The 26333-nt window shown below is 56.3% G+C and overlaps 1 protein-coding gene across 7 annotated transcripts in view; it reads right to left on the bottom strand.

The window, feature by feature from the left end:
- Window positions 1-1619: 1619 nt before the first annotated feature.
- TRANK1 (tetratricopeptide repeat and ankyrin repeat containing 1) overlaps window positions 1620-26333 on the bottom strand; it is a 58749-nt gene continuing 34035 nt past the window's right edge. For 3 of the 7 annotated variants that reach the window (XM_074199307.1, XM_074199310.1, XM_074199308.1), the window contains 12 exons: window positions 23373-26312; window positions 22232-22431; window positions 21400-21537; window positions 18958-19104; window positions 18337-18493; window positions 17616-17704; window positions 16376-16479; window positions 16154-16286; window positions 15560-15705; window positions 8673-11740; window positions 7265-7363; window positions 1621-2927 (listed from right to left, as the gene is read on the bottom strand). In XM_074199307.1, coding sequence (XP_074055408.1) covers window positions 2827-2927; window positions 7265-7363; window positions 8673-11740; window positions 15560-15705; window positions 16154-16286; window positions 16376-16479; window positions 17616-17704; window positions 18337-18493; window positions 18958-19104; window positions 21400-21537; window positions 22232-22431; window positions 23373-26312 — 7322 coding nt within the window. In that variant the 3' untranslated portion in view covers window positions 1621-2826. Of the gene's footprint in view, window positions 2928-7264; window positions 7364-8672; window positions 11741-15559; window positions 15706-16153; window positions 16287-16375; window positions 16480-17615; window positions 17705-18336; window positions 18494-18957; window positions 19105-21399; window positions 21538-22231; window positions 22432-23372; window positions 26313-26333 lie in introns of all 7 variants that reach the window. The other 4 variants (XM_074199312.1, XM_074199311.1, XM_074199309.1 and 1 more) reach the window with 3 other exon arrangements.

Genomic DNA, 26333 nt, shown 5'->3' with positions numbered 1-26333 from the left:
GGGCAAGGTCTTAGATCTTGAGCCAGAAGGACCTTAGCCAACATCAAGTTCAGTGCCCGACTTTTTCAGTTAAGGAAAAATTAAGGGTCCCGACCAGGGTCACAAACAGTAAGTGTTCAAGGCAGTATTTGAACTCGGGTCTTTTTGATCCAAAGTTCAGTATTTTATCCATTACCTCATGTGACTCAATTTTGAGATTAAAAGTAACCAGAATAAGACATCAACCAAAAGCAACCCTCCCCCGACTATATTGCCCTCCCCCCACCATTGCAGCCCTTTCTCTTGTTTCAGTCCCTTCCCCTTCTCTGAGGAGGCCTGACCTGGGAAGAAGAGCTGGAGCCCTCCAGGTTCACTTGACGCTCCTTATGGGAGTCATCTGCCTCCACTCAATCCATCCTCATCCTTGGGACCTCAGGTCCCCTCCAGCCCCAGACTGTCTGCATTCACCACAGACACGGGTCAGGTGGTTGCCCCCACCCCCAGGATTCTGAACTCGGGGCTCCCCCCCACTCCAGTCATCGAGAGGGGTTTGAGCCATGCCTATTGACTGACCCCAACATCCTTTGGGAGGACCCCAGAGGGCAGGCATTCCAAGGCACTCTAGGGGCTTCCACCTTTGCCAGGGCCCGCTTCCTCCTGTCTCATGCATGTGTTTGGGGTGGGGGTGGGGGGACAGAGACCTGGAAATAAGTAAAAAAACCTTACTAAAAATTCACCAGGTCTGGGTGGTTGGTGGAGCCCACTCAATGGGCAGGACCCAGCAAGGAAGGCTCCAAGGGGAATCTAGGGGGAGCAGAGGCATTGGAAGCTGGCCAAAATGCCAAGCCATTACTTCTTGAAGGCTCAGCCATGATCATATGTGTGGTGTACCCGTGGGTGGCAGGGAGTGTGTGCATGTGCAATGTCACATATGTCACAAGTGCAGGATGTCCCCCAAAGTCTCACTGACGCTTTCCCTTGTGATAACTCCACTGGTAAAAACACCATCAATCAAAGCAATAAACCGTTTAAAAGGTTCCTTTCCCTTTCTCAGACATGTGATGACTTCCATCCCAGCCTGGCTGTTGCCAGAAAGCATCTGTTAACTCTGCAAAGAGTTGCCTCTCGGTGAACCTCGCTCCACGACCGCCCAAGAAACATGGCCTCTGCCACCGTGGACACTGGGAAAAGCCTCCTGAAGGAGGATCAGGTGGCCAGGGTGGCTCCTAAGTCGCCTGAGGCCTGAGCTTCCAGGAGTGCCCGAGGCCCGCCAGTCCCCTGCTCAAAATGAAAGAATCGAAATTCAAGATCCAGGGAGTAAGAGGGCAGAGAGCTTCCACACACGGCTTTTGTGAGCCGGGCACATTTCTGAAGCTGCAAGAGACTTTATGTTCGGTACAGACAGACACGCAATCAAAGTACACCAGTCTGTGTGCTGGGTGCACAGGCACGAGAAGCGTGACATCTATACACATGTATGTGTAAATCTGCCTGTGCAGAGGGGGGTGGGCTGAGGCAATGGTGGAGCCAGTGCCCGGAGGGGCCTAGGCCTCTCTGGGTGGCCAGCTACTCCCAACTAGGCAGGGGACTGCCACCTAAAGGTAGGAGGCTGAGGGCTCCCCCCACCCCAGCACAAGCTGGGGAGTCAGTCAATAAGCAGAACAGAACAGCGTAAGAGAAACCAAGTGCGTTTATAAAAACTTGATAGACAACAATATTTGTGTTTGGTTTGGTTTTTGGCAAGTGAGAGCTATAAAAACGTCTGAACAAAACAGAGGAACGGAAAGTGGCAGCTGCAGGAAACGGAAGGGCCAGCGCCGGCCTCACTGGGAGCAGGGCCGAGCCAAGGGGCCCAGGCGGCAGCGAAGGACAAAGCGGGAGAGCGCAACTGGACGCGATGGCGACACCGGGGAGGATGCTCACGGCTTCCCCTCCCTTCAGGCACTCGAAGCAGGCCGGGGGGCTCGTAGGCCGCTCCCCACTGGGGCCTGGGGGCTTCCTCTCCCCGGCAGTCTGCTCAGCGAAGGGCGGGCCACATTCCTCATCCAAGCCTGCACCGGACAGACAGACGGACGGACGGACAGGTAGGCCTGGAGAGAGCAGAGTGGATCTGCCAGGCAGCCAGTGGGGAAAAAACACCAGGGAGGAGCTGCGCCAGGGGGCGCAGGGCTCACCTTCATTAGTACTAGGGGTGAGCACCGCCATAAGGCAGGCTGAGCCGTGAGGCACGGGGCCTCCCCCGGGGAAGGGACAGAGAACAGGGCTCCACGGGACGCTGGAGAAGGACATTCCTGACCGGATTCTGAGGTAGGCGGGTCTCGACCGGCTTGGGAAATTGAGGCCGGCTGCCAAGACCAAGGAAAGGCAGGTTTTGTTCCCAGAGAGGGCTGCCTAACTAAGAGGGATCAGCCGGCCCCAGCCCCCTCCCCACAGGCTCCATGCAGCCTGGTCCCAGGCCAGAGAGGGAGATGGCTGGGGGGGGCAGGGGCACAGCTCCTCCCCCCACCCACAGAGCATCCCTGTGCCAACCAGAGCAGCTCACATCGGGCATGTGGCGCCTCCTATTTACAAGTCATGTCCACTGTGCTGCCAACACAGGGAGGAGAGGGTGGCGCCGGTGGCTGCTCCAAGGGGCTGGGCCGCGAGGCCAGGTGCCATCTTCAGGGTCCTCTGGTCAGTGAGGCCTCAGCTGCAGGAGCTTCCTCAATGCTGAAGGCATGTGGGGCCCCAAGAACAAGAGAGCAACAGAGCAACAGGCAAAAAGCAGAGGCCTGGCAGAGGCCTCTGGACACTATGTACACCCGGCTCCTGGCCGGGCAGGGAAGCAAGCACGCCAGGACGCTGGCCTCAGTATCTCCGGCGCCAGCCGCGCTTTTTGGAGAACCTCTTGGGCCGCAGCTCCCCGAAGTCTTCCACATCATTCTCATACTCATTTTCCTGAACAATGCCTAGGGAAAAGACAGACAGACGTTTGTTATCGAAGTGGGCTGGGCAGGTAGCCCCTTTGGCCAGCCAAGTAGGTAGCCCCCTCAGCTGGCTGGACCAGCAGCAGGCACAGGAGTCCCTGACTCCCCCAGGGCCCCTCAGGTGCCCAGGCATACTCCTTCTCACCTCACATGCATGAGCACAGACACACAATCATACACGTTGAGGGTAGAGAATTCTGGTTCCAAGTGGGTCCCTAGGTATCTCTGCCCTGGTTAGGAACCTGGGGTTTGGCCCCACATCTTCCTGACATCTCTATCATTCATCCAGAGGTCCCCTAAGGCCCCCAGGGGTCATGCATGGTCACCCTCATAACGATGACGATGATGACCACGGAATAAGCCCTTGAATGACTCTCTAAAACAAGCCTGAGTTACAAGGATGTGAATAGAGGGAACAAGAGAACTAATTCTAAGAGACCCCCTTCCATGGGCTCAGCTGAGCCTCCCAGTGCCCTGGATAATGGCCCCCCAGACAGAGATGGGAGATGGCAGGAGAGTGGACAGGGGCTCAGGCATTCAGCCCCTCGGCAGGGGGCTGGAATCTGGAGCCCTTGCCTTCTTTCTCAGCTCTCTCTGTCAGACTTGACAAAGTGATGGGAAAACAAAAGGCAGCAGGAAAAATAGGAGACCATTGGCACCAACAGTTTATACATCCTGGTGATAACAGAGGGAGGGGATGCCAGTTGCCAGTTAGAGGGTCAGGACAGAATTCACAGCCGGCAGACCCCAAAGTGAAGCAGGTGGAGATGCTGGATGTGTTCTTGGGGTGTTACCTAGCCACAGAACACCACTCAGGATGCCCCTGGCATGATGGCAGCTTCACCACAGGGGAGGTTGGGGCACCTCTCAGAGGGGATCCGAGTGAGACACACACCAGACCACTTGGGGACCCAGGCAGGGCTTCATCAGGTACAATTTAGGACTCCTTTTCCTGCCCAGAGAGAGGCCAGAATCCTCAATAAAGAGAGAAGATACTGAGCCCTTGGAGGAATCGTCAAGCAGGGCAGGGCCTGGACAGATCACAGGCCTGAAGGACAATCCCTTTCCACTTTATGGGGAAACTCCACATGCCCCCAAATCTTTGAGCTCAGCCTAGAGACCACCTGCCCCAAAGGTATGACTGCGTGAGGCCCCGGGGGCCCCGACCCTCACCCTCCTTCTCTGAACCATGGTGGGGGTGGGGCTCAGCATCCTACCCTCAGGGCCAGGAGTTGGAGAAGATGTGCCCACCACTGGCTTCATGTCTGGCCTCTGCATCCTGCTCAATGGATCGAGCACTAGCCCTCAGTTGGAAGGACATGAGTTCAAATCCAGTCTCAGACCCTTGGGACTTACTAGCCAGGTGACCATGGGAAAGTCAATGAACCCCATTGCCTCCCAAAAGCAAAACAAACAAAAAACCCAAACTATTCTGAAAAGAGGAAGACCCCCGAGGAGTCCATGACAGCAGAACTGCCAAGAGGCCCCAGGATACCAGGCCCAGGACCACCAAGGAGACTCGAGGTGAAGGTGGGGTTGGGGGGGGGAACCTCATCAATCAGCAGCCTTTGTCAACCACCTTGTGTGAGCTGGACACATGGGACGCTCTGGGATACAGGGCTATAAAAATCTGGACAAATCCGGGACTCCCCCAATAGAGACAAGGTCCCAGGGAGAGAAAGAGGGGAAGGTTCTGTGTGCGTTGAGAGGCTCAGGCAGAGGTCCTCAACCTTACCTGTGCCACAGACTCTGTGGCCTACCATCTGAAGAAGTCAGGGACCCTTCCTCAAAATGCCGCAAAATAAGAGGATTACAGAGGAAAAGACTAAAAACCAAATTCACAGATCCAGTTAAGAGTCAGTGTTGGGAGGGGGAGGGGAGAAAGGAGAAGCTGCAAAATGGTGCCACCATTTTGGAAGGCCATGGGGAATTCTGTCCAAAGTCTTGAACCAGAGACTCCACAACTAAAACCATTGGCCAAAAGAAAGTCACAGCAGGCACTAGAAGACTGATCGTAGTAGTTTTTGTGAACAAAGCAGGTGAAGTGTGGAAGAGTCTGAGACTCTAAGAGATGAAGCTGAGATAGATACAGAGAATCCTGGGGAGGTCTCTAGGACCCGATGCGGAAGGAAGGCGGCAGAGCCCAAGAGGCGATAGACACAGTGCCGGCCATGTCAGCCTCCATCGAAGGAAACAACGATGCACAAAAACCAAGACCAACATCTTTGTGTATTTTCAGACTTTGCAGCATATTCATGAGTTGGGTTGAGTTTCCCCTTTTCTTTTTATGCCTTTGAAAATAGACTATTTATGTAATTAAATAGTAGGCTCCATGAGGAGGAGGCACTTTCTGGGAGGGGGAAGGCAGATCCAAAACTTCTATGAAGAAGCCCTGCCTTCCCTGTCACAGACACCTTCCCTTCAAAGCTGCCTGGTCTGAAGAGGTGAGGACAACAGGACCCAGCCGAGACCCAGCCAGGACCCAGCTGGGACCTGAGGCAGCCAACAGTCTGGGAGGTGTGGCTGGCTGTGGAGAGGAGTTGGTGCCACTGGACTGTGTCCAAGACAAACACCAAGACCCCCACCCCCATTCTGAGGGCCTGAGGAGAACACGGTTTCATTATTGCCAGAGCCTATCCTCTGGGACCCCAGAGGCCCAGGAGAGGAAGCTCAGCTTCCCCCTCCTCCCCCTCCCCTCCTATCTCCCCTCCCCCTCCTCCCCCTAAGTCCTCAGGTGGCAGGTCCCAAGCTATCTTGGGTAGACGGCCCTGACCTCTGCCCTCAGTCTTTCCCTCCGCTGCAGACCCCCTGGTTGTGCCAGAAGTACAGTCTGCCTGAAATAAAATCAATTCTTGTGGAACCCCAAATCCAACAAACACCAGGCATAATGGGCACTATCACCAGGTGGTGATGCCTAGAAGGCGGGGGCCTGTAGCTGAGAGACCCTGGTTCTTATCTCATCTCCCCCATAGACCGAACTTCAGTTTACACTGAAAAACACAGGTTCCCACTTAAGGGTGTCACTTCAGAGCCAAGATGGCTCCTTCAGGTCACCGGGTCCAGCCCCTCATTACTTATGAGGAAACCAAGGGCAGGGCAGGGTCCAGGAGACAGTCAGGGTCAAGGCAATGTCAGACTCAAGAAGGTACCAAGTGCAGGGTGGGCGCCGGGGAGTGGGAGATAGCGGGTGGGGAGAACCCCAAGGGACCAAGGCCTTCTAGCTCTCAGACCCTCAAAGACCTTCTCCCTCAAAGACCTCCCATGACTCTCCATGTGGCCAGTGGGCACCCAGGAGCAGAAACTTGGACAAAGAAGCTGCCATACCAAGGCTCTAACAACCTGAGTCAATGCCAGCTAGGTGACAGCCCACGGAGGCCCTCCCCAAGTGGGGGCCGCTCCTGGGGTTCTACAATTCCCAGGGGATGAAGCTCCCTCTGCCAGGACAGTCCAGCACCCACTCTGCCCTAATGGTGCCAGGGGTCTGAGCCCCCTTCCATTCACCACCAGGCTTGTGCCACTCAAAAGCAAAGATGCAGCACCCACTCTGTCTGCATCTAGGGTAGAGAGAGCTCACCCTTGGCTTCCTGACACTGGGCCTAACCAACCTGTACTCCAAAGGCCCTCACAAGCCCCTGGACCCCACAGACTGTGGAGGGGGCCACAGAGCCAGGAACCATCCAAGGAAGGACCTAAAGCACGATGGACAACCAAGCGGGCCTCGCCCCACAGGCACATCCCACACCTGGAATTCACCTGACCTCCTGGTGGCTGGCATCCAGATGCCTCTTCCCAGTGCTGCCGGGAGAGGGGGCTCTCTGCCGCCTCATGACTAGCCACCTCCTCACAGACCACAGGGCTCTCAGTCCTGCCAGCCTTACCTCAGCAGCTGAGGACAGACCTCTCATATCTGCTGCTGCCTTCCAGACATCTGGCTCACCTCTCTGCCCCTCTCTGATTGCCCCAGGACTAGCCCCCGGCGCACCCAGTCTCTCCAAGGCTCAGCAGCTCCCTTCTCACCACTGCATCCTTGCACACACACATCAAGAGCCTTCTCCTGACCCAAGCTATCCCAAGAACTTCTGGGACCCTGGGACCTCCCAGTCTCTCCTTGATCAAAGTCTGTCTGAAACAGCCCAGAAACATCATCATCTCCCTGTGAATCAAACTGGCTGAGAAACAGGCCAACAAAACGACCGACCACAAAGCAAGCTGACCGGGGATGGAGGGTCACTGGCGTCCATCCGGTGTCTCCATTCTGGCGCTGGCCCTTGGCTCCCCTCACCTGAAAGTCACCAGCGCCGATGTACAGGCATCCTTACCTTCCTCCTTCAATCGGTCCTCTGTTTTCACCAGCCACTCCCGGGCATCACTGACAGAAGGGGTCAAAATGTTAACCAGCCTAGTCATCGTCTCCTCAGCTACAGAAACAAAAGTAGGGTTGACTTTAAGCACATGGGCAGAAGCGAGGAGGGTGACAGGGCTTCCCCCACGCAACCCCACTGGCACAGTCCCAGGCCTGCTCCCCTTCAGGAAGCCAGGGCGGGCTGTGCCCACCTCCGGCCAGAGGCTCTGAGGATGAGCGAGCAACCTGCGGACTGGAGCATAAAGTCTAAGAGATCTCCCGAAGCCAGGCTTCCAAGGCTCCCTCTTCAGTTCCACGGACTTGCCCAGGGTGGGAGGACCATGAGCAAGCAGCCCGCCTCCTGGGACCCTCCAAGCTCTCAACTAAGACTAGTGCCCTGTCCCTGGAGGAGCCAGGAGAGGAGCCGCAACCAAGGCAGTCATCTTAGAGGCTTGGAAGGAGGGAGCTGGGGTACCCGTTGGCTTTGTTGCTATGTGAGAGAGAGAGAGAGAGACTAGGAAAAGTGGGGACTTGAGAGCAGTCGAAGAAAGTGCCACCGGCTGTGGCCCAGAAGAGAGTGTGGCAGGGGAGGTGGAAATCCTCTTGTCTGCTGGCCTTCCCTCCTTCAGTGAGGAGGACCTTTCAGAAGAGACCTGACTTGCACTCTTGAGAGAAGTAGAACACCGGTGGCCTTGGTCTCCCAACTAAAGCGAGCCGTGGAGATCACCAGAGCTGGGGCGTCGGCCAGGACAGTCCTTGCTATCAGACCACTGTGATTAATGATCTAAATCTAACTGTCGCTGAATATACAGTCACTCTAATCTCGATCAGGTCATAAAGAAAATCACAGGTTTGAGAGATGGAAGAAAAAAGGTCATCATTACTAGGAAGGAAAGTTTCTAACGGCTAACGAATGAGTTGGGACTCAGGTCAATGAAAGCGTGTCCCCTTGAATCTAGGCTCCTGGATGGCTCCCGAGGCTCAGGAAGGCCCCCATCGAGAAGCATGGAGCCAACGGCGGGCTGACTGGCGGCCTACAAGGGAAGGGTGCCATCTGGCTAAGGATGGGGTGGGGGAGGGGTGCGCCTTTTCCTTCACACTGCTCATACTCACATGCTGTACGCTTAGCGAGACTTCAGCTCCACTTTAGCATCTGAGGGAATGTGCCACCTGAGGTGAAGTCCCCCAGATTCAGCTGTCCTGGGCTCCAGTCGATTACATCTCATAGGCCATTGGGCACACTCCTCCAGAGGCTGCCATCTTCCCACTACCATCTTGGCCTCTCCAGACAAGATCTCACCCCATTCCCAGATCCCTCTGCCCAGCCCCCCGAGCATCTCCCCAGGGCGCTGGAGGTGAGCTCTGGAGAAGGGCGCCTGCCTTACCGTCAGCCCAGGCCTTTCTCCTGTAGACGTCCTCCACAGCGTCAGAGACCCTCTTGATGTTCTCCAGGATCTTCCTCTGCAGGATCCGGCTGTGCTCATGGGAGCCCAAGTGGCTCTCAGTCCAGGAGCTCTGCTCAATGTTCCTCACCACCAGCTTGCCCTCTCCAATGGCCGGGTCTACCCTAGTGCTGAAGAACTCCAGGTAGCGCTGGTAGGCCGCATGCTTCTTCTGGTGGGCCTCAAGGCAGACATGCTCCTCATAGGACTCACTGACCTTGAAGTCTGGGCTCCCCTCCAGGACATCCTTGTCTTCCGGTTCAGCTTCCACAGACATGACAGCATCCGAAGCCTCACCCTCCAAGGCCTCCCTCAGGCTGAAGTCGTTCTCAGGGCCCTGGGTAAACTTGACACCACACAGGTCACACTGCGTCCGGTCGATGTCAGCTCTCTTAAAGTTGCCAACGCCCAGCTCATGAGGATCTTCCCAGGAAGGCTCCATCTTGGCACAGGCCCTCCGTCGCCACTGGATGCAGAGAGAAACCACAAGGCAGACCCTACGCAGCTTGCGGCGGGTGGAGAGTTTCTGCAGTGCCTTGCGCCGTTTCTGGAAGAGGATGGAGGCCAGCACATCTTCCCTGTCCTCTGTGGACTCATCACAGTCGAACTCAGCCTCCAGCTCAACCACAAAGGCCTCGGCAGGGTGCAAGCAGACCAGCTGATGGAGGTTGATTTCCTCGAAGTAGAGGCCACGAACCACAGGACCCTTGCCATGACCTGGGTCCCAGTGCCAGTAGCAGTCCAGCAGGAACTCCTCATCACGCTCATAGAGCAGGTCCTGCAGGGCCTCGGCCACAGCCTTGACATCAGTGGCAGCCATTACACGGTCTATTACCCTGAGCAGCCGCTCAGGCACCTCAGAGGGGAACTCCACACTCAGGTGTTTGAGGCGGGCCTCAATCTCAGGGAAGTAGTGGCAAAGTATAGGCTTGCAGCAGGGACGCACAACCGCACCGATGTTGATGAGCATGACCAGGCAGAGCACGATGGCACGCTCAGCCTCACCTGAGGCCACGTGACCCACATCTCTAAAGGCATCCAGCAGCACGTTGAAGTTGCCATTCTCACAGCCACAGAGCACACGGGCCAGGTAGGCCAGGTGAAAGCGAAAGTCGCGGATGGCGTGGCCAGTGTCCTTGGGCTTGTAGTCCTGAATGATGGTGAAGACATTGCCCAGCTCCTTACCCTCGTCCCTCTTGCCAAACAGATAGTCCCAGAAGTGGATAAGGGAAATGTAGCTGCGTGGAAGGCGGAGAGCGGCACCCTTCCAAAGGCGTACTAGTACGGCCCCGCAGTGCACAAACTGGAATTCCAGCAGTGCCAGCGTGTGGCCTATGGTGGGCAACAATGGCTCCTTGCAGCGCCGTACCAGCACATTCATGAAGCGGAAGAAGAGGCGCTTGCAGTCTTCAGGGTTGCGGTGCAGGTAGAAGTGCTCTAGTGAGCTCTGCAGCAGCCGCACGAAGCACAGGTGCGTCTTCTCAGCACTCTCGGTGTCCTTGTGGGGCAGCAGCATGCCCCAGCGGCCCTCCGGCACCTTGGCCCTCATCCAGTCCTTGGACTCAGCCTCCAGTGACTCTGCCTCATGCAGCTCACGACCATAGTCATCCTCCACCTGGTGTAGCAGCCGCTCAAACTCTTCAGGGTAGCTGGAGGCCAGCACCAGTGCCTGCATGGCCCCCAGCCACAGGTCTGTGGATTCACGCTGGTTGCGCACCTGCTCCTGCCGGAAGCGGAAGTGCACGTACTCCTTGAGCACACTGCGGTAGGCCTTTAAGGAGCTGTAGCTGGGACGGAACATTTCTCGGCAGGACAGCAGGTTCTCAGACAGGATGCGCTGGTGGAAGTGCCGCGGAAAGACAATGGCCAAGAGGGCCTTGCAGAGGCTGTAAGCGTCAGTAGTCAGCAGGTAGTCTATCTCTTCCAGTTCTGGCGCCAGCATCTTGGGAAAAACACGCTTGGCCTCCAGCAGCAGCCCATTGAGGGCCACCAGGTGTATGTGGGACTGCACCATGGTCCAGGCTTCACAGCGCCGCAGGGGCCGGTGGAAGTCCTCACAGGTGGGGTCCTTGCAACTCAGGCCAGCCATAAAGCGCAGGCAGACAGCAGGGTAGCTCATGGCCAGTAGGCCACGTGAGATCTCGCAAAGCCGTGCCAGCAGGTGCTTGGTCAGGGCCAGTTTGACACTGTCCACCGCCACCAGCAGACTCTCCTTGGGCTTCTTCTCTCGCAGGTTTGGGTTCAGCTCAAAGATGATCTTCAGCACGGGCCCAGGCTCACTCTGGGACACCTGGCAGAGCTGCACATCCACCTGCGAGATGCCGAAGAACTCGAAACACGACTTAACCATCTCCCGCTCAGCATTGTTGGTCACCCGTTTGAGGGCACGCACCACATGCAGCAGCAGCTCCAGGGCACCAGGTGCCAGTGCCAGCAGCTTGTCAGGGCCTGGCCGGCAGCGCCGCATGGCCTCGTAGAGCGCTTCAACTGCGCCTGCAGGCTGGTTGAGGTGGATAAATTTGTAGAAGGCCACCTTGAGCCGCAGGAAGTCCTTGAGCAGGATGCCCTGCAGGAAGTAAGCCTCAGCGATGCCAGCACGCTGTCCCGTCTGGTGGCAGAGTGCCAGTGCCTCCTTCAGAATGACCTTGGTATCCTCCCCATCAGAGCCCCAGGCCATTTTGAGGCGTGCGGCCTCCAGCAGGCAGGAGGCCTGGAAGTCCTTGTCCTTTGTGAGCCGCGAGGCCTCTAGCAGGAAGCCGTGCTGCTTCATGAGCAGGGCCGCCTCCTCCCGTCGGCCCTCACCCTTCAGCAGGGCGGCTGCCTCTGCCAGGCACTTGCGCGACTTGAGGAAGACCAACTGGTCCTCGGTGTCGAGCTTAGATAGGACGCTCATCATCTCCTTGGTCTTGTTGAGGCTCAGGTACTTGGCAGCAGCCTCCAGGTAGAACTGGCTGGCGGAATAGGACAATTTAGACATGGGCAGCATCTTGGCCCTCAGCATCTCCTCGAACCTGCAAGGCCAAGAGACACAGAGAGCCGTTTACTAAGGACAGGTCCGGCCCTCGAATGCTCCCAGACTGAAGATGGTTGGACAGGAGGACCAAGACATACAGAGTCATTTACAAAGGAATAGGTCCAGCCCAGTCCCCTGGATGCTCCCAGGAAGGGGACAGGAGGACCAAGAGACACAGAGTCGTTTAATAAGAACAGGTGGCCCTGGAGTCTGGCCCAGTCCCCTGGACACTCTCAACCTGTAGACAGATGGATGTGAGGACCAAGAGACATAGGGAGCCATTTATTAAGTACAAGTGGCCTTGACATCTGGCCCAGCCCCCTGGATGTTCCCAGGCTGAGGAAAGAAAAGACAGGGTGGGGGTCCTACTCAGACAGAGGGATCAAGAGACACAAAAATCCATTTACTAAGGACAGGTAATCTAGTCTGACCTCATCCCCAGAGGCTCCCAGGATCTGGGACAGACACCAAACGCAGATAGTCCACTTGCTGGGAACCGCTCAGGCAGGTCAAGAGACGAGTTGGGGTGGGGTGGGGGGGGCCAAGCCGGTGCTCCAGGAACCATACTGCTTCTCCTAGCCCTCAGAAGAGTCCATCTTTGTCCCTACCCCCACCTGGGGCCCAGCCTGCATGAGAGGACCCACAGTCCTGCTGAGCATTGTCATGTACATTGGCCACTCAGGGCCCAGTGCAGGGACCAGACTTGCTCACCCCCAGCTCAGAAAATGCTGCTTTCTGTACAAGGTTTCATTGGAACCTGTAGGATGTGTAGGATGTCTTGGACAATGGCGCTTTTTCCACATGAGGAAGCAGGTCCACATAGAAATGACTTGCCCAGAGTCGCTAGTACCCTGCTAAGTCCAAGGCTGGACTCCAACCTGGGCTACCCCCAGGTCACACTGGCTTCCTCCTCCACCTTGGGGGACAGGGTCCTGAGGTGCACTGCTACACCATCTCTCCCATCAGGATCCTCCGTACAGTGACTGCTGATTAACCATGCCAAGATGGCTTAGCACAGGAGAGGGGGGTTCACCAGAAAGTCACTTCCCTCTCTCCCCTTCTGAAGCTCAACCTTTTTTCCTCCCACTAAAGGTCTGCTCTTTTGGTGTTAATGAGCAGTCAAAGTTGGTCCCCCACAGGCTTGAGTTTACTCCATGCTCTGAACTCAGTCTCCCTCACCCCTTTTCCAGTCAAAACCACCCCAGGCTGCCTGCTCAAGATAGCCAGGCCACCACCCTGCCATGCCCAGTCACAAACTACCAGAGAAGTGACAGCCCAGACTAGACCAAACCAGAACTAGTTGTGCCATCTAGGAGCTCCTGGAGAGGAGATCCTGGAGAATAGACAGTTTTCATTCATTGCCTCAACTCAGTCTAACCCCCCACCAAGGCCCAGACCAAAGACTCCCCCCTAACTATAACCAGCATCTTTCCTAGACCCAAGGATAAGAGAGACAAGGTCATCTGCCTCCCCAGGGCAGAATTCAGTCCCTGCTCTGGGAAGATCAATGGCCTCTCCCCCATTCCCTGGGAAGGTACTGGGCCCATTCACCTGCCCAAAGAGAGCCCAAGTGAGGCTGACCCCTCTATATGCAAGGATCTGTGTTCAAACAAGGGAAGGAGGACCTTAGCAAGTCCTTTCCCTCGTGAGAGCCTCGATGATCCTGGGGTCTCCTCCCACTCAAGAAAAAGGGGAGGTAATAATTTGCCTGTTGCTTCCCAGGGACCAGGAAAAGTGTTGCAAGCCAAAGGGCATGAAGAGGAAAGCAGGGAACCATGGCCCAGAGCCCCCAACTTCTGAGTCGGTCTATTCCAAGCCCTCCTTCTGGGGTCCCCAGTCTGCTCTGGCCAGCACCAAGGGCCCATTCCCCTTGGGAGGATGGCAGAGAGCTCCAGGGCTGGAGCCATGCCCCACACAGACGCATGCAACATTTGACCCCCTGAGGACAGGCCCTGCAGACAGATGGATGCCTCAGTCCCACTGGACAGAGGAGGAAGAGAGAGGCTGAGAGAAGAGAGAGAGAGAGAAAGAGAGAGAGCTGACTTACCCACGGCCAACACAGCTAGCGAGTGGTGGCAGAGGTGGAAGGAGACCCCCAGTCTTCCTACTCCAAAGCCGGCGCGGCCCTTGGCTCAGCACCATATGGAGCCGGGGCAGCGAAGCTCCGAGAGAGACAGGGGATCGAGGATCTGGTCAGAGAGCAAGCACAGCACTGTCGGCCCGCGGCTGGTCGGCGGCCGCGGCTGGCCCGCTCTGACTTTTTATTCAGGGTCTTAGAACAGGCGCATCACTGTGCTTGTGGCCAGCTCTGGGGTAGCCTCACTCACTAGCGAAGGCACCCCAAGGACCACCCACAGGGAGGGGGCAGGGACCAAGAGAGCTCCTACTCAGGCAGAGCAGGTTCCTGGAAATGAGCGGGTCCTTTGGGTTTAAACTTTATCAACACGTTCTGCCTCTACCCCCTCCTCTCCCGGCTCCCCAGGAACTATCCCTTATAACAAAGAATGAAAAGAGAGAGAGAAAGCAGTTCAGTGACACCAACCAACACATCAACCATGTCTGCCTGTGCTGCAGCTCTTCTCACCCGCAGCGCCCTGCCCCTGACCTCTACCAAGAAGGAAGAGAGATGTGCTTCCTTCCCCCACTTTTCTCAGTGGGCTCTAGGAGTCTCTCCATTTACATTTTGGCGATCACCGGCTCTGCTCCCACAAGCATGCATCAATCGGGTGACCGAAGTCTTCCCATGCCGCTCCACCTTCTTCTCATTCATGTTGCCATGACATGCATGGGCCACCCATGCGTGCAGGATGAGCCATTCCCCAATCAATGGGCATCTCCTGTGAGCTGCTGCTGCTTATGGCAGTATATAGGCCAATGATCCCTTGGAGCAGGGGCCTGGCAGGGGGGTCTCTAGGTGACAGTCTGAGCACAATTCCTGATTGCATTCAAGAACATCTAGACCTTTCCAGAGTCTTCCACCAGGGGCCACTTGTGCCAATTTGGGTGGGTCCCTTGATTACTCTCTTCTTATTCTGACAGGTGAGGCGCAGTCTTCCATGTGGCTGCTAACAGTGGGAATTCTTCCCTTGAAACCCAGTCATCTCCTTGACCACCAATCCATTGGGGAATGGCTCTTGGTTTGTGTGAGGGTCAGTTCTCTGTTCAACTTGGATATCAATATCAGATCCCGACCAAGGGTCTTTTTCCCCTGTCCACTGCTTTCCTTCTCATCCTAGCTGCACTGACTTTGCCCATGCACTCAGAATCCCGGCCTCTTTGTGGCCATCTCTCACCCTTGTGGGCTAAGAATTCTTCCCCAGCTGGATCAGGGGTCAGAGAGCACAGCTCTCTTTTCATTGAGTTTAGTATTCAGGTGACAGCGCAAACCCACCCAGCCCACTCCTGACTGCCCCACGGTGATCACTGTTGGATACAGGCAGGAGCATATCATGTGAGAACGGCGGGCATGGGTGTCTATCCAAGACAGCGACCCCAAGCAGAGCAGGCACATGCAAAGGGCCGAGCGGGAACCCTGCCTCCCAACAGCCAGAAGCAAAGAAGCTCCTCGCTCTGCAGGGAGAACCTGACAGGGCCTCCGCAGGCAGGCCAAGTCGAGGCAGGCTCCCTGGTCTAAGGCCCATGACAGTCCCAGGGCTCCTGGATGAGAGCTTGGCTTGCTCCTCTGAGTAATGAGAGGACCTGGTCAGGGATGCCAAGACTCCAAGGCAGCCAGTCTTTCACAATACCCCCCCCCAGCCCCACTCCCAGCTGAGAAAGGACACTCATAGGGGAGGGGACCACAAACAACAGCACCTACTTCTCCACAGCCTGAGCAGCCTCCTCAAAAAGCCCCTCCTGGCAGTACATCTTGAGGGCAAGATCAAACTCCTGAATCTGCTCGAAACATCGGAAGGCGTCCTTGTAGCACTGGCTTCTCTTGTAGAAGTAGGCGGCATCCTTGATCTGGGGTGGAGGAAGGCAGGGAGTGAGTGGGGCTGGGAGGGAGGAAAGAAGGGAGAGGAAAAACCCCACTCCTAACTGCAAACTTTTGAGTGATATGCCCAGAAGGGGAGAATGGCACCCCCCATGGAACTGATGGAGACTGGCCCTGTACCCTGCCTTCCTGTGACTGTGGGGCAGAACTGTGCCCCAAGACTATGGGATCCCCATTGGCAAGGTGTCCCCTCCTCAGGCCTGGGTGTGGCCTTAGCTGCTAGAAGACTCATTTCAGGTCTCCCCCCACTATGACCCCGCATCACCCACTCTTAGTGTTCCAGGGCCCACTACAAAATGGGTCTCCCCCCCGCCCTGTCCTAGGACTCTGGCCTCCAGGTCTTTGCCCAGCCTCCCCTTAGGATCCTGTTAGACTCCCCACTTCTCCCCCTCTCTCGCTGTCCCCTCCCCTGCATACCTTTCCAAGCTTCTCACAAAGAAGGCCGGAAAGTTGGAATTCTCTGGCATAGCCCAAGCATTTCAAGGAGAGCTTGGGTTCCCCACATTCCAGATAGGTCTTGGCTAGTTCCAAATACTCCATCTGTTTCTCCCTGGGAGGGGGGACAGGAGAAAGGGGAGAGGTGAGCAGGTGCTCTTGACACCTGTGCCCCAGTCCCCACCCACCAGTCCACTTCCTCACTTGGGGCTGACTTTCTTGGATTTAACATTGAGGACGGCATCATGGGCCAGGGCCAGCTTCTCCTTGTCGAAGGCAGCTCCCTTCTGATAACACTTGGCTGCCACCTGGGGACAGACACAGAGCTCATGAGTGAAGAGGAAGGTGTCCCCAGTCCAAGCCTGGTCTTCCTCCCCCTACCCTCAGGGTTGGAGGTGGCTAACCTTATAGGGTGCTCTCCAGGCTCAGGTCTATGACTTGTGCCCTTTTAAGGAGGGAGGGCAGCCAAAGGAGTCCAGCTGACTCCAGAACACTTGTTCTCACCCCCAAGTTTGACAAGGCCCTGGTTCCTCCTTCAACAGCCTTGTCATAGTGATGGGCCCAGAGGTTCATGGGGTCACATTGTCTTTGGGGTCCTGAAGTCAAAATTCCATCACCAAAGGTTCCTATACTACTGCATGCAGAGAAATGTCAAGGCCCGACTTTAGGGGCTGAGGCAATTGGTCACACAGGGCCATTACAGGGCCAGGTCTGAAGTTGAAATTCAGCCTCAGACACTCACTAGCTGGGGGACCCTGGGCAAGTCACTTTCACCTCTTTGCCTCAGTCTCTTCCACTGTAAAATGGAGGGAGGTTTCTAAAGGACTCAGCTCAGGGGCTGGAATTCTATCAATTCTTAGTCCCTTCCCTTCCTGATCTAAATTCCCCATGGAGAACCTAAGGTTGAGGAAGTGACCTGTCCTGCCCAGGTAACCCAGAGTCCAGTGCCAGCCCTCAGGCTGGGTATGTTCTTCAAGCCAAGCCATGGCACTGCCAGACAGGAAGGAAGGAAAGATGGAGGGAGGAAGGAAAGAAGGAAGGGAGGAAGGAAGGAGGGAGGGAGGAAGGGAGGGAGGGAGGAAGGAAGGAAGGAGGGAGGGAGGGAGGGAGGAAGGGAGAAGGGGAGGAGAGGAAGGGAGAAGGGAAGTGAGGGAGAGAGGAAGGGTGAATGAACATACAGAGCAAGGGAATAGGTAAGGGCCTGGTAAATCGTTAAGGGTCATAGAGCACCAGTCTTGGGGTCAGGAGGACCAGAGTTCAAATTCAGTTTCAAACACTTATAATGATTACCGTGAATGACTGAATCAGTGTGAGGGGGAACAAGGGGTTCCTAGCTCACAGTAGAGCAAGCACATCCAGCCTCAGGCCACCAGGCCCCCACATACCCCTAGCCCCTGCCCTGCGCCCTCCCCAAGTTCTGTCTCTCCAGCCCTTTCAGACTCACCTTCCAACACTGATGCTTGGCATAGTAATCTCCCTGCACGATCCACTCCTCAGGGGTTGAAGTCTTTACAAACATGCTATCGTCGAAGTCTGTAGAGAAAGCCAAGACCCCCCCACATGAGTCTTAAGTCCTGCTGATGCCTGGCCTAGGGAAGGCTGATGTCCCATCCCCCTGCTGCTTGGCTCAGCTGGGGGGTGGGGAAGGGATCTCTAATCTGATGACTAGACCACAGGCCTGGACCTGCCTTTCCAAGTGGCAGGGCTGAAGGGGACCAAGTCCACATATTCCAGATGCCTCCAGGGTCATGCTGGTCAGTTCCCTCATTTTACAGTACAGCAAAGAGGCAGGGACAGGCCCCAATTCAGACAGAGTAAGTAGGGCAGAAGACCTGATCCCCCTCTGGGCCTTCTGTGGGCCCTGTAGCCCTGGGGGCCAGAACCTCACAAGTTGCTAGGGGTCACAGCAGGGTGGTAATACCACTCCAAGCTGAGCCCCATGGGCAGTCATAGAGCCTCCATCTTGACTTCCCCCATGACCTTGGCCTTCCCCAAGATCAGCACCCTGAGGTCAAGTGACTATGGCAGGGGAAGGCACCCCAAGGCAATGGTCAAATGGATCGACCCCACTGGGCCCCTCATTTGTTCAGTTCTCTTCATTGTACCATCTTAAGTGGCTGCTGGTGGCTGGTCTCAGACCCAAAGTGGAAGGACCCTGGCCTCACCTTTGTTCTCATCAGTCTTGACCACTTGCACGAGATCTCTCCTGATGAAGTATCGGAAGGCGGGTGCCCGCTTATCCCTGTTCTCATCAAAGATCCAGAGGTTGACACGGGCACGCGTGATGGCTGTGTACAGCTGCTTCAGTTCCCCATTGAGAAGCTGCAAGAAGAGGGGTCACAGGCGGCAGTGAGGTTCACTGTGGAGGCCTGGTTGCCCCGGCTGACCCTTCTTGGAGCACACATTTGGTACCTAATTGATGCATGTCGATATAACTCGACCTTCCTCATGACCCCCTCTATCTGCTGAGTGCAAACCAAGGGCAGGCAACCATTTCACCGGCATTTCCATTCATGACACCTTGAGCACCCCACCATCTGTCCCCAGCCCTCTGGCACCAGCCCCAGGATTCACCCTCTTTTCAGTCCTCCCACCAAGAGCTAAAGGGCTGGGGACAGGAAGGGCCAAGAAGGGCCTAGCTAGGAGAAGCCATTGTCCTGTCAGAGGCTAGGGGGATGCCAGAGGAGTCAAGAAGGCCCCGAACCTGGCTCCTAAGGACAGTCCTAGGGAGCCAGCAATCCAGATAGCCCCACGATGGCTGTGGGGGGGATAGCAGGACCACAGACCTTGTAGGCCTCCACATTGAGCAGTTGGGGACGGCTCGGGGATGTGTGCATCCGCTCCAGGGACACTTCCACCAGAGGCCTGTTTTCTTCATTGCGGCCCTCGGACGATGGTGTGAATGAGGAGATGATCTTCCACTCTTTGTAGGCCTGTACAGTGCCAGGAGAGAGAATCCAAGTGAGGGTCGGGTCAGGCATGGGGGCTTTCCCAGGCATCAACAGTGCCTCCCTCAGAGCTCAAGGCACAGGGTCCACTCTGCTGTCCTGATGTCCCTCGCTGCTTCCCTCAGAGTTTGAAGAACAACAGTGACCTGTCCACTCCTCTTAGCCCCCAGAGTGATGATGCCTCTGTCCCAAAACCCAGTCCACCCTCCCCATGCCTCCTCAACCACTAAGTCACACTGAAAAGGGTGGGGAGCCTCATACCCCAGCAAGGTGGACACGGGGCTGGCTGACAGGGAGTTACCCCTGGAAAGGTAATCACTCTCACTCCGGCACCTTGCTAAGCCTTAAATCACAAACAGCTACTGTACATTGAGAAGGGACTTTCTACCCCAAGAGCTCAAAGTCATGAGATCATAGGCCTGGACCTAGACTGGACCCTGAACCACAATGACCATGACCTGTGTCAACAGCCTCGACAAGGATAGAAGTGCTCTGTCTCCATGTGCACTGTCACCAGCCTGTCGAGATCTCAGCCAACACTAACTCAGAAGGACTCAAGGATGAAGCCCCCTCTACATCGATAGAATGTGCTACCTGGGCCTCAAGTTGAACTCCTGAGGAGTTACAACAGGTGCCAGCAAGTCTGTGCCAGGCTGCAGAAGTGCTAGGGTAGCTGGGACTCCCAATTTAGCTCACCCTCCTGTCTTCCGAAGGGAAAGAAAGCAGCTTTGGGTTAAGGGAAGGTCCTGGCTCCACCTTTCCAGCCCCTTCCTGGGATTGCCTCCTTTCTCCTTTCTGTGGCTACAAAGCTCTATGAGGACCAGGAAGGCTCTGGGTGGCAGAGTCATGCTCATTTTTTGTCAGAAACCTGGTTTACACTAAGTATCATTTTTTCTATCACATCCTCAGAGAAGGCCCCAGGGAGAGGTCAACCTTCCCCTGGGCAGAAGCAGAGAACCCAATAGAGAGATACAGAGGCCGTTGGCAGGCTGGTCAGACCATCCAAAAGACAGACTGGTGGTAGACTGGCTGGGCCAGACCACCTGAAAAAGAGGCCAGCAGCAGGCCAGACCACCTGAAATGGAGGCCAGTGATGGACTGGGGCCAGACCACCCGACAGAGACAGAGAGGTTGGCACTTAGATTCAGGTCCTGCTGCCTCTGGCAGACAGCTTGACAGAAGGAGGTGATGCCAAGACCAGCTGCCCCACCTCCACCAAGATGCCCTGGGAGCTGGAACAGAAGAGGCCAAGAGAGGTCAGCCTCCCCCCGCCCCCCAATTTATTTCTTTTTCTTTTCCTATGATGGGGACAGGCATCCCCTTCCCTCCCCGCCCTGCCAGTCTTTCCAGGCTCTACAACTGGCCATCAGTGACCCCTACCCTCAAGGAGTTCCTACTCCATTAGGTGGGGCTAGGGTCAGGAAGAGCAGACTGGGCAGGCAAGGCCCTCATGCCCCTGCCACACCCTCCTTGGGGGAAGGGCCCTTCTCTCACCACAGGTTCACCAGGGACACACACCCTCACACATAGCTAGGGCTTTCCAGGAAGCCCCCAGTCTCTATACTAACCAGCCACCAAGCTCAAGACCCTCAGCCAAGTTCTGGACACCCTCTCACTACTGTTGGGAGGAGGGGGCAACAGAAGGAGAGAGGTACCAGTCATGCTTCCAGATCACATCCCAGGCCAGGAGGGTCCCCCAGCTCCCCCTCCTTGAGCTGGGGAATGCTGCTGAGCCAGGCCACAAGGGGATGGAGTTCACTGGAACCTCACTCACTGGGTCTGAAGTCAGGGTGCCATGGCTCCAGCTCTGTATCATGGCTTTGTGTGCATGAGGAAACTTCAGAAGAAACTGGTGGGGAGGGCCAGAGCACAGAGACCTGGAGGGAACCTCCTCCCCTGACCAGCCTCAGGCCAACTAGCTCCAGAAAGAAAAGTTAGTACTAGGACTATGCCAGGCACATACCTGAGGGCCCTGTAATCCAAATTCGTCGACAAAAATGACCCACGTGATAAAGTTGACCCGGACCTGTGGTGGTCAGGTCTGTGTACAAGACGGCCAAAAGTGAACCCTTCCCACCAATGGGGACAGGCTGGTGGCCTAGCAGCTACATCCACAAATCCCCCCCCACAAAGTCCTTATGGACAGAACCTGTGGCCAAGGGTGTCCATCAGAATGGACACTCAAGACAAGGAATGAGTCCTCCTCCCCACCTGGGTCCTCACGAGGCAAAAACAAGTTCACTCAATGAACCCTGTGTTCTCATTCCCACAACCTCGTACCTCTGAATCCGTGAAGAAGTTGTACAAGAGAACGTCATCAAACTCCAGACCCTTGGCTTCGTAAATGGTCAGCACCAGAGCCAGGCCCAGCTCCTCTGGGATTTTCTCTTTGGCCACATCATTGGCCACGAGGATCACCTGCAGGGATGACCAGAACAACCCACAGGGCAGGGAGGGTCAAGACCAACAGACTGAGAGAAACAGAGACACCAAAGCGCCCAGGAGGTAGAACTGAAGGAGGCCCCTCCCTCAGGGATCCCTACCCTCAAGAGGCCAGGGTCCTCCAGGAAGGGATATACAAAGAAGAGAGGGAGGGAGGCTGAGGAGGAGATAGAGAAGAGATGGGGTGGGGGGAGGGAAGAACCAACAGCTATGCAGGCCCTGTGTGGGGGGTGCTTTAAAGCAACTTTGAAGGGACAAGCTGAATGTCTTGGTCATTGGGGGGATCATAGGAGCCTTGGGGATGCTGTGCCTCGTCTATGGGTGGGCTCTGATAAAGCGAGCTGCATCTGTCTGGGAACATCCATGTCTACTCGGCTCACTGGAGGTGTGCACGCTACATACGCACCTGTCCCATTTCTACACATCCATGAAGGTGAAAATAAGGGAAGCGGGGGGGCCAGAAGGAGCCCTGAGGTCAAGGGAGAGGGAGTTCCCCAAGGCAGAAGCTCCTAGGCTGAAGAGGCTGCCCTGAGGCCAGGAAGCAGTGGGGAACAGGAAGCCAAGCCCCTGGAGCATACATCTGGGGAGGAGGCCCTTCCAGACAGAGAGGAGGCCCTACCTCTGCAGGCATCTACCAGGACTTCTACCTGCAAGAGCCGCCAAGTAGTACCTGGTGGGCTCCAAACTCGATGGGCTGGGTTTTCCTTTTGTTGCCTCGCAGTAAGATGGCCAGGTCGCTGACACTGCAGGACTCCAGCACAGTGGGCTTGGGGCCATCAAAGAGGCCGGCATCCCTGGGGAGCCGGTCGAAGGACTCAGGGAAGTAAAACTGCAGCAGGTCCACCACGCCTGAGGCCAGGTTGAGGATACCTAGGGAGGGAAGGAGGGAGGGAGGGTCAGGTGGGGGTGGGTCTGGTGCCCTGGTAGTGGAGTCCATCCCCCCACCATGGGCCCATTCCCCATGGGGCTCCCCCCTCAGCACAGGCCTTCCCAGGCCATGGCCCCAGATGGTGACCCCTCCACACCCCATCATGGAGAAGTTTTTACCTGCAAGAGTACTGGTGTCCTTGAACAGCTTGATGTGTGCATGTGTGTACATGTGTGAGCGAACCTGCATGGCAGGACAGGTGTCAGATGCATGTTCAATGTGCATGAGGCTGTGTCTGGGGGCATGGAACCATGGGTGAGAGCATGTAACCACACAGCAGCATGTGCTCACATATGGATGCTAATGTGTATACAGACATACCATGTGCAACCTGCCAGTGGGTTGTTCACATGCATGACCATGTGTCTGCCTATATCCTCCATGACCCATGACCATGAACCTATTCACACATGTGGTCACATAGCGTTCCGTACCTTGCTGGTATGCTCATGATCATGCACATCCATGTGTGTGCTGTGTCATGTGTCCTTGAACATGTGTGAATATGTGATGTGACATATGTCATGTTTGTGTCCTGCATTTAGTCACATCTGGGTAGTGCCCTGTGCCTGTGATTGGTTGTGTGTGTGATGTGTGTGACCATGCACGTGCACCAGTGTGTGTGTGTGTGTGTGTGTGTGTGTGTGTGTGTGTGTGTGTGTCTTGGGTCCGGGACACACATGTGTCCATGTGATCATGTGTCGGTGTAAGCATGGGTGTGTGTGTGAGCAGTCATGGGGCAGTATGCTTGTGTTCCGTGTGTCCACACGTGCATGATCATGCCTGTGTGCATGCCATGTGTACATACATCCATTCACATGTAGTCACGTACATGTATCCTTGAGTCAGCATGTGGCAGTGTGGGCCCCATGGACCCCCTTACCCGAGTGGGAGCGGTAGTTCTGGTAGAGCTGGTAGATACGCTTGGGCTTGCGCACAGGGCAGCGCTTCTTGTCCACGCAGTTCTTGCTGGCATAGTGGAAGAGTGAGCGGAGGTCGCTAAAGCGGAAGGCCACACCCTTCATGATGCTCTGGGCTGTGTCTCCGGTGAGGAACATGGCATTGGGGTCATTGATGCAGCGCATGAGCAAGGTTAGCTCAGCCTGTGTAAAGTCCTGGATCTCGTCACCATAGAGCTCATGGATGGACCAGGGCAAGGCGTGGAGCTTGGAGAGTCGCTGTGACAGGTTGTAGAGGACATCTTCCTCGTCGAAATAGCCTTTCTGGGAGCGGATGCGCTGGTAGAGACAGAAGAGCGCATAGATCTCGCCACGATCCTCCTTGAAGTTGGGTGAACGCTTGCGGCCCAGCTTCTGGTAGGCCTCTTCGGTGAGCTTGCCCTGGGGGCAGCTCAGTGCCTCAAAGGACCCCTTGAGAAAGGACTTGATCTCCTTCCACACCAGCGCTGGGTTGTAGGATGTCTTCCCCTTCACCATCTTGGACCACATCTCGTTGGCAAATACCTCATAGGTCACAAACACGCGGGGGTCCTTCTCACCACCATGGGCCTCTGACGTCTTGTCCTCCTCACCGTAGTCACCGTCACCATCACCAGCCTCATCATCTTCCTGCCAGTTGGGGATGGCAGATTCCTCATGCATGGACCAGCCCAAAATGTTGCGCTTGAGGCTGCCATCCTCATTGCGCAGGAAGAAGGGGTTAGGCAGGGAGGCATCCAGCAGTAGCAGTAGCTGCCGTGAAGTCACAAAGAGCGGGAAGCTCTCGTCCTTGACATCCTGAAGCCGGTGCACACTGGGCTCCAGGGGCCGGAAGTGGCTTGTGGCCTTGCTGGACTTGGTTAGCTCCACAAAGTTCCTCTGCACCTCCTGGCAGAGCACGTGGTTCTTGGTGACGAAGACCTGCCGCAGGTGTTCCAGTCGGACAAGTTGGCTGGGCTCTGCCTCATCTGTGGACTCCACTGCACCAGGGGGGTCTGGATCAGGGCCACTGGAGGACGACTCGTCCTCGGGGTCCTCGTCAATGCTGTCGGCAGTCTCAGATTCTGGGGGCGGCCCTTCCTCCTCGTCCTCATCTTCATCGGCATCAGCGTCCTCAGCAACAACCTCCTCCTCCTCAGCACCAGCTGGCCGGCCCGCTCTGTGGTGCCAGATGTGCTTGGCCAACAATGGGCTGCCCGCACGGGCTGCCTTGTCCCAGTAGGAATGGAACCTCTTCCAGAGGCGGTAGAGGCAGCATGTGGTTTTGCCAGTGCCGCTGCGGCCGATGAGGATGATGGGCTCCAAGGGCCGGGGGTTGAGGTCAATGACTGCATACTCCAATTCGCCCACCCGGAAGGGGTACTCAGCCGGTGCTGTCGAGTCGCTGATGATATTGAGCGCCATGCTGGTGCTGAAGCTGTGGAACTTCATGATGTTATACTCGGTGGCCACTGCACTGGCAGGTGGGAAATACTCAGGTACCATGCGCTCGCGACCCCGGCCATTAGCGGCATCCTTGTCCTCTACATAACAGCGTGGAATGCGCTTCTGAATCTTGAGACCAGAGGAGAGCTGGCCTGTGTGGATGCCCTTCAGCTTCTTGCGCAGGATGCAGGACAGGCCACGGTTGTAGGCCGCGCAGATGGCCTTGATGGCATCGTTGAGCTTGCAGTGGTCCAGGACAATGTCCCAGATGCGGATGATCTCAGTGTAGACCCCACCCGACTTCTCCAGGGGGTGTGAAGCCCGTGCGGTGGCAATGATCTTCTCTGGGTTCTCGCTACAGCGTGGCGAGAAGTCAATGGCGAGCTCCCAGAGCATGCGGGCACCCTTGTCCAGTTTGGCCTCATACAGCTGGATGTCTCCACGCAGGTGGCGCAGCCGCTTCTGCAGGCCCTGCGTCCATTCGCCATTGCCCAGGTGCTGTATGGCCAGCACGATCTTCTTCTTGAGCACCTGCGTGACCGCCTTGCTCGCCAGCTTCTTCAGCATCTCCGACGTGCACTCAATCTCCCAGGTCATGTTGTCAAAGTCCTGCAGGTAAGCCTCCAGCTCTTGCACAGGGGGCTCCTCCTCCGCACCCTCTCCCCCCTCCTCTTCCCCATTCACCAGGGGAGGTGGGGGCTCTGCCCGTGGTGGGGCCCGAACCTCCTCAACTTCCACCTTGGGTACGGGAGAAGGCTTCTCGCCAGGGGTCTCACTCTTGCCATCCTCAGGCACTGTGCAGTCTTCAGGACACCCCTCCTCCCCAGAGCGGGGAGGTTTGGGGGATGCGGGTGCGTCCTCGGTACCCAGGGAGCCCAACTCCATCTGCTGAATCAGGGCAATGATGGCCTGCACAAGGCTGTCCCGCAGGGTGAAGGGCTTGTTGCCCTCAGCCTCCAGCCTGGAGGCCGGTAAAGCCCGACCCCTCTCCCAGCCGTTGAGAGCCTGACCTTCACCTTCCAGAGCGCCCAAGGTGGTGTCTCCTAACGAGAGCTGGGAACCCAAACCTCCCGGAGACAAGGTGGCACTCTTTTGCTGCTGTGTGGGGCTGGCAGTTAACTCCTTGAGCAGTCGCGGAGGGTGGGAAGAGATGAGGTCCAGCCGGCCCTTCCTGCGATTCTCCATCACAGCCTTGTTCCAGGTCACGAGAAGCATGTCATTCTTCTTGATCCGATGGCGCACATCCTTGCCTTCTTTGTTTTTTAGGTTGAAGTTGATGTCGAACCTGGCCAGCAAGTCCATTACCCTCTTGACACGCTTCAGCATCCCCTTCTGGAAGATGATATGCATCACCGTGTTCCCATTGGCATCCTGGGCATTGGGGCTCAGGAAGTGGAAGTCTGAGGGACTAGAGCTATACAGGTCCAACAGGTGACTCAGGAAGGTGAGGCCAATGTCCGCTGTGAAACAAGAATGAACAG

This window comes from Macrotis lagotis, chromosome 8 (assembly GCF_037893015.1).
Source record: "Macrotis lagotis isolate mMagLag1 chromosome 8, bilby.v1.9.chrom.fasta, whole genome shotgun sequence".
Lineage (NCBI taxonomy): Eukaryota > Metazoa > Chordata > Mammalia > Peramelemorphia > Peramelidae > Macrotis > Macrotis lagotis.
This window is presented reverse-complemented; position numbering and strand designations above follow the sequence as displayed.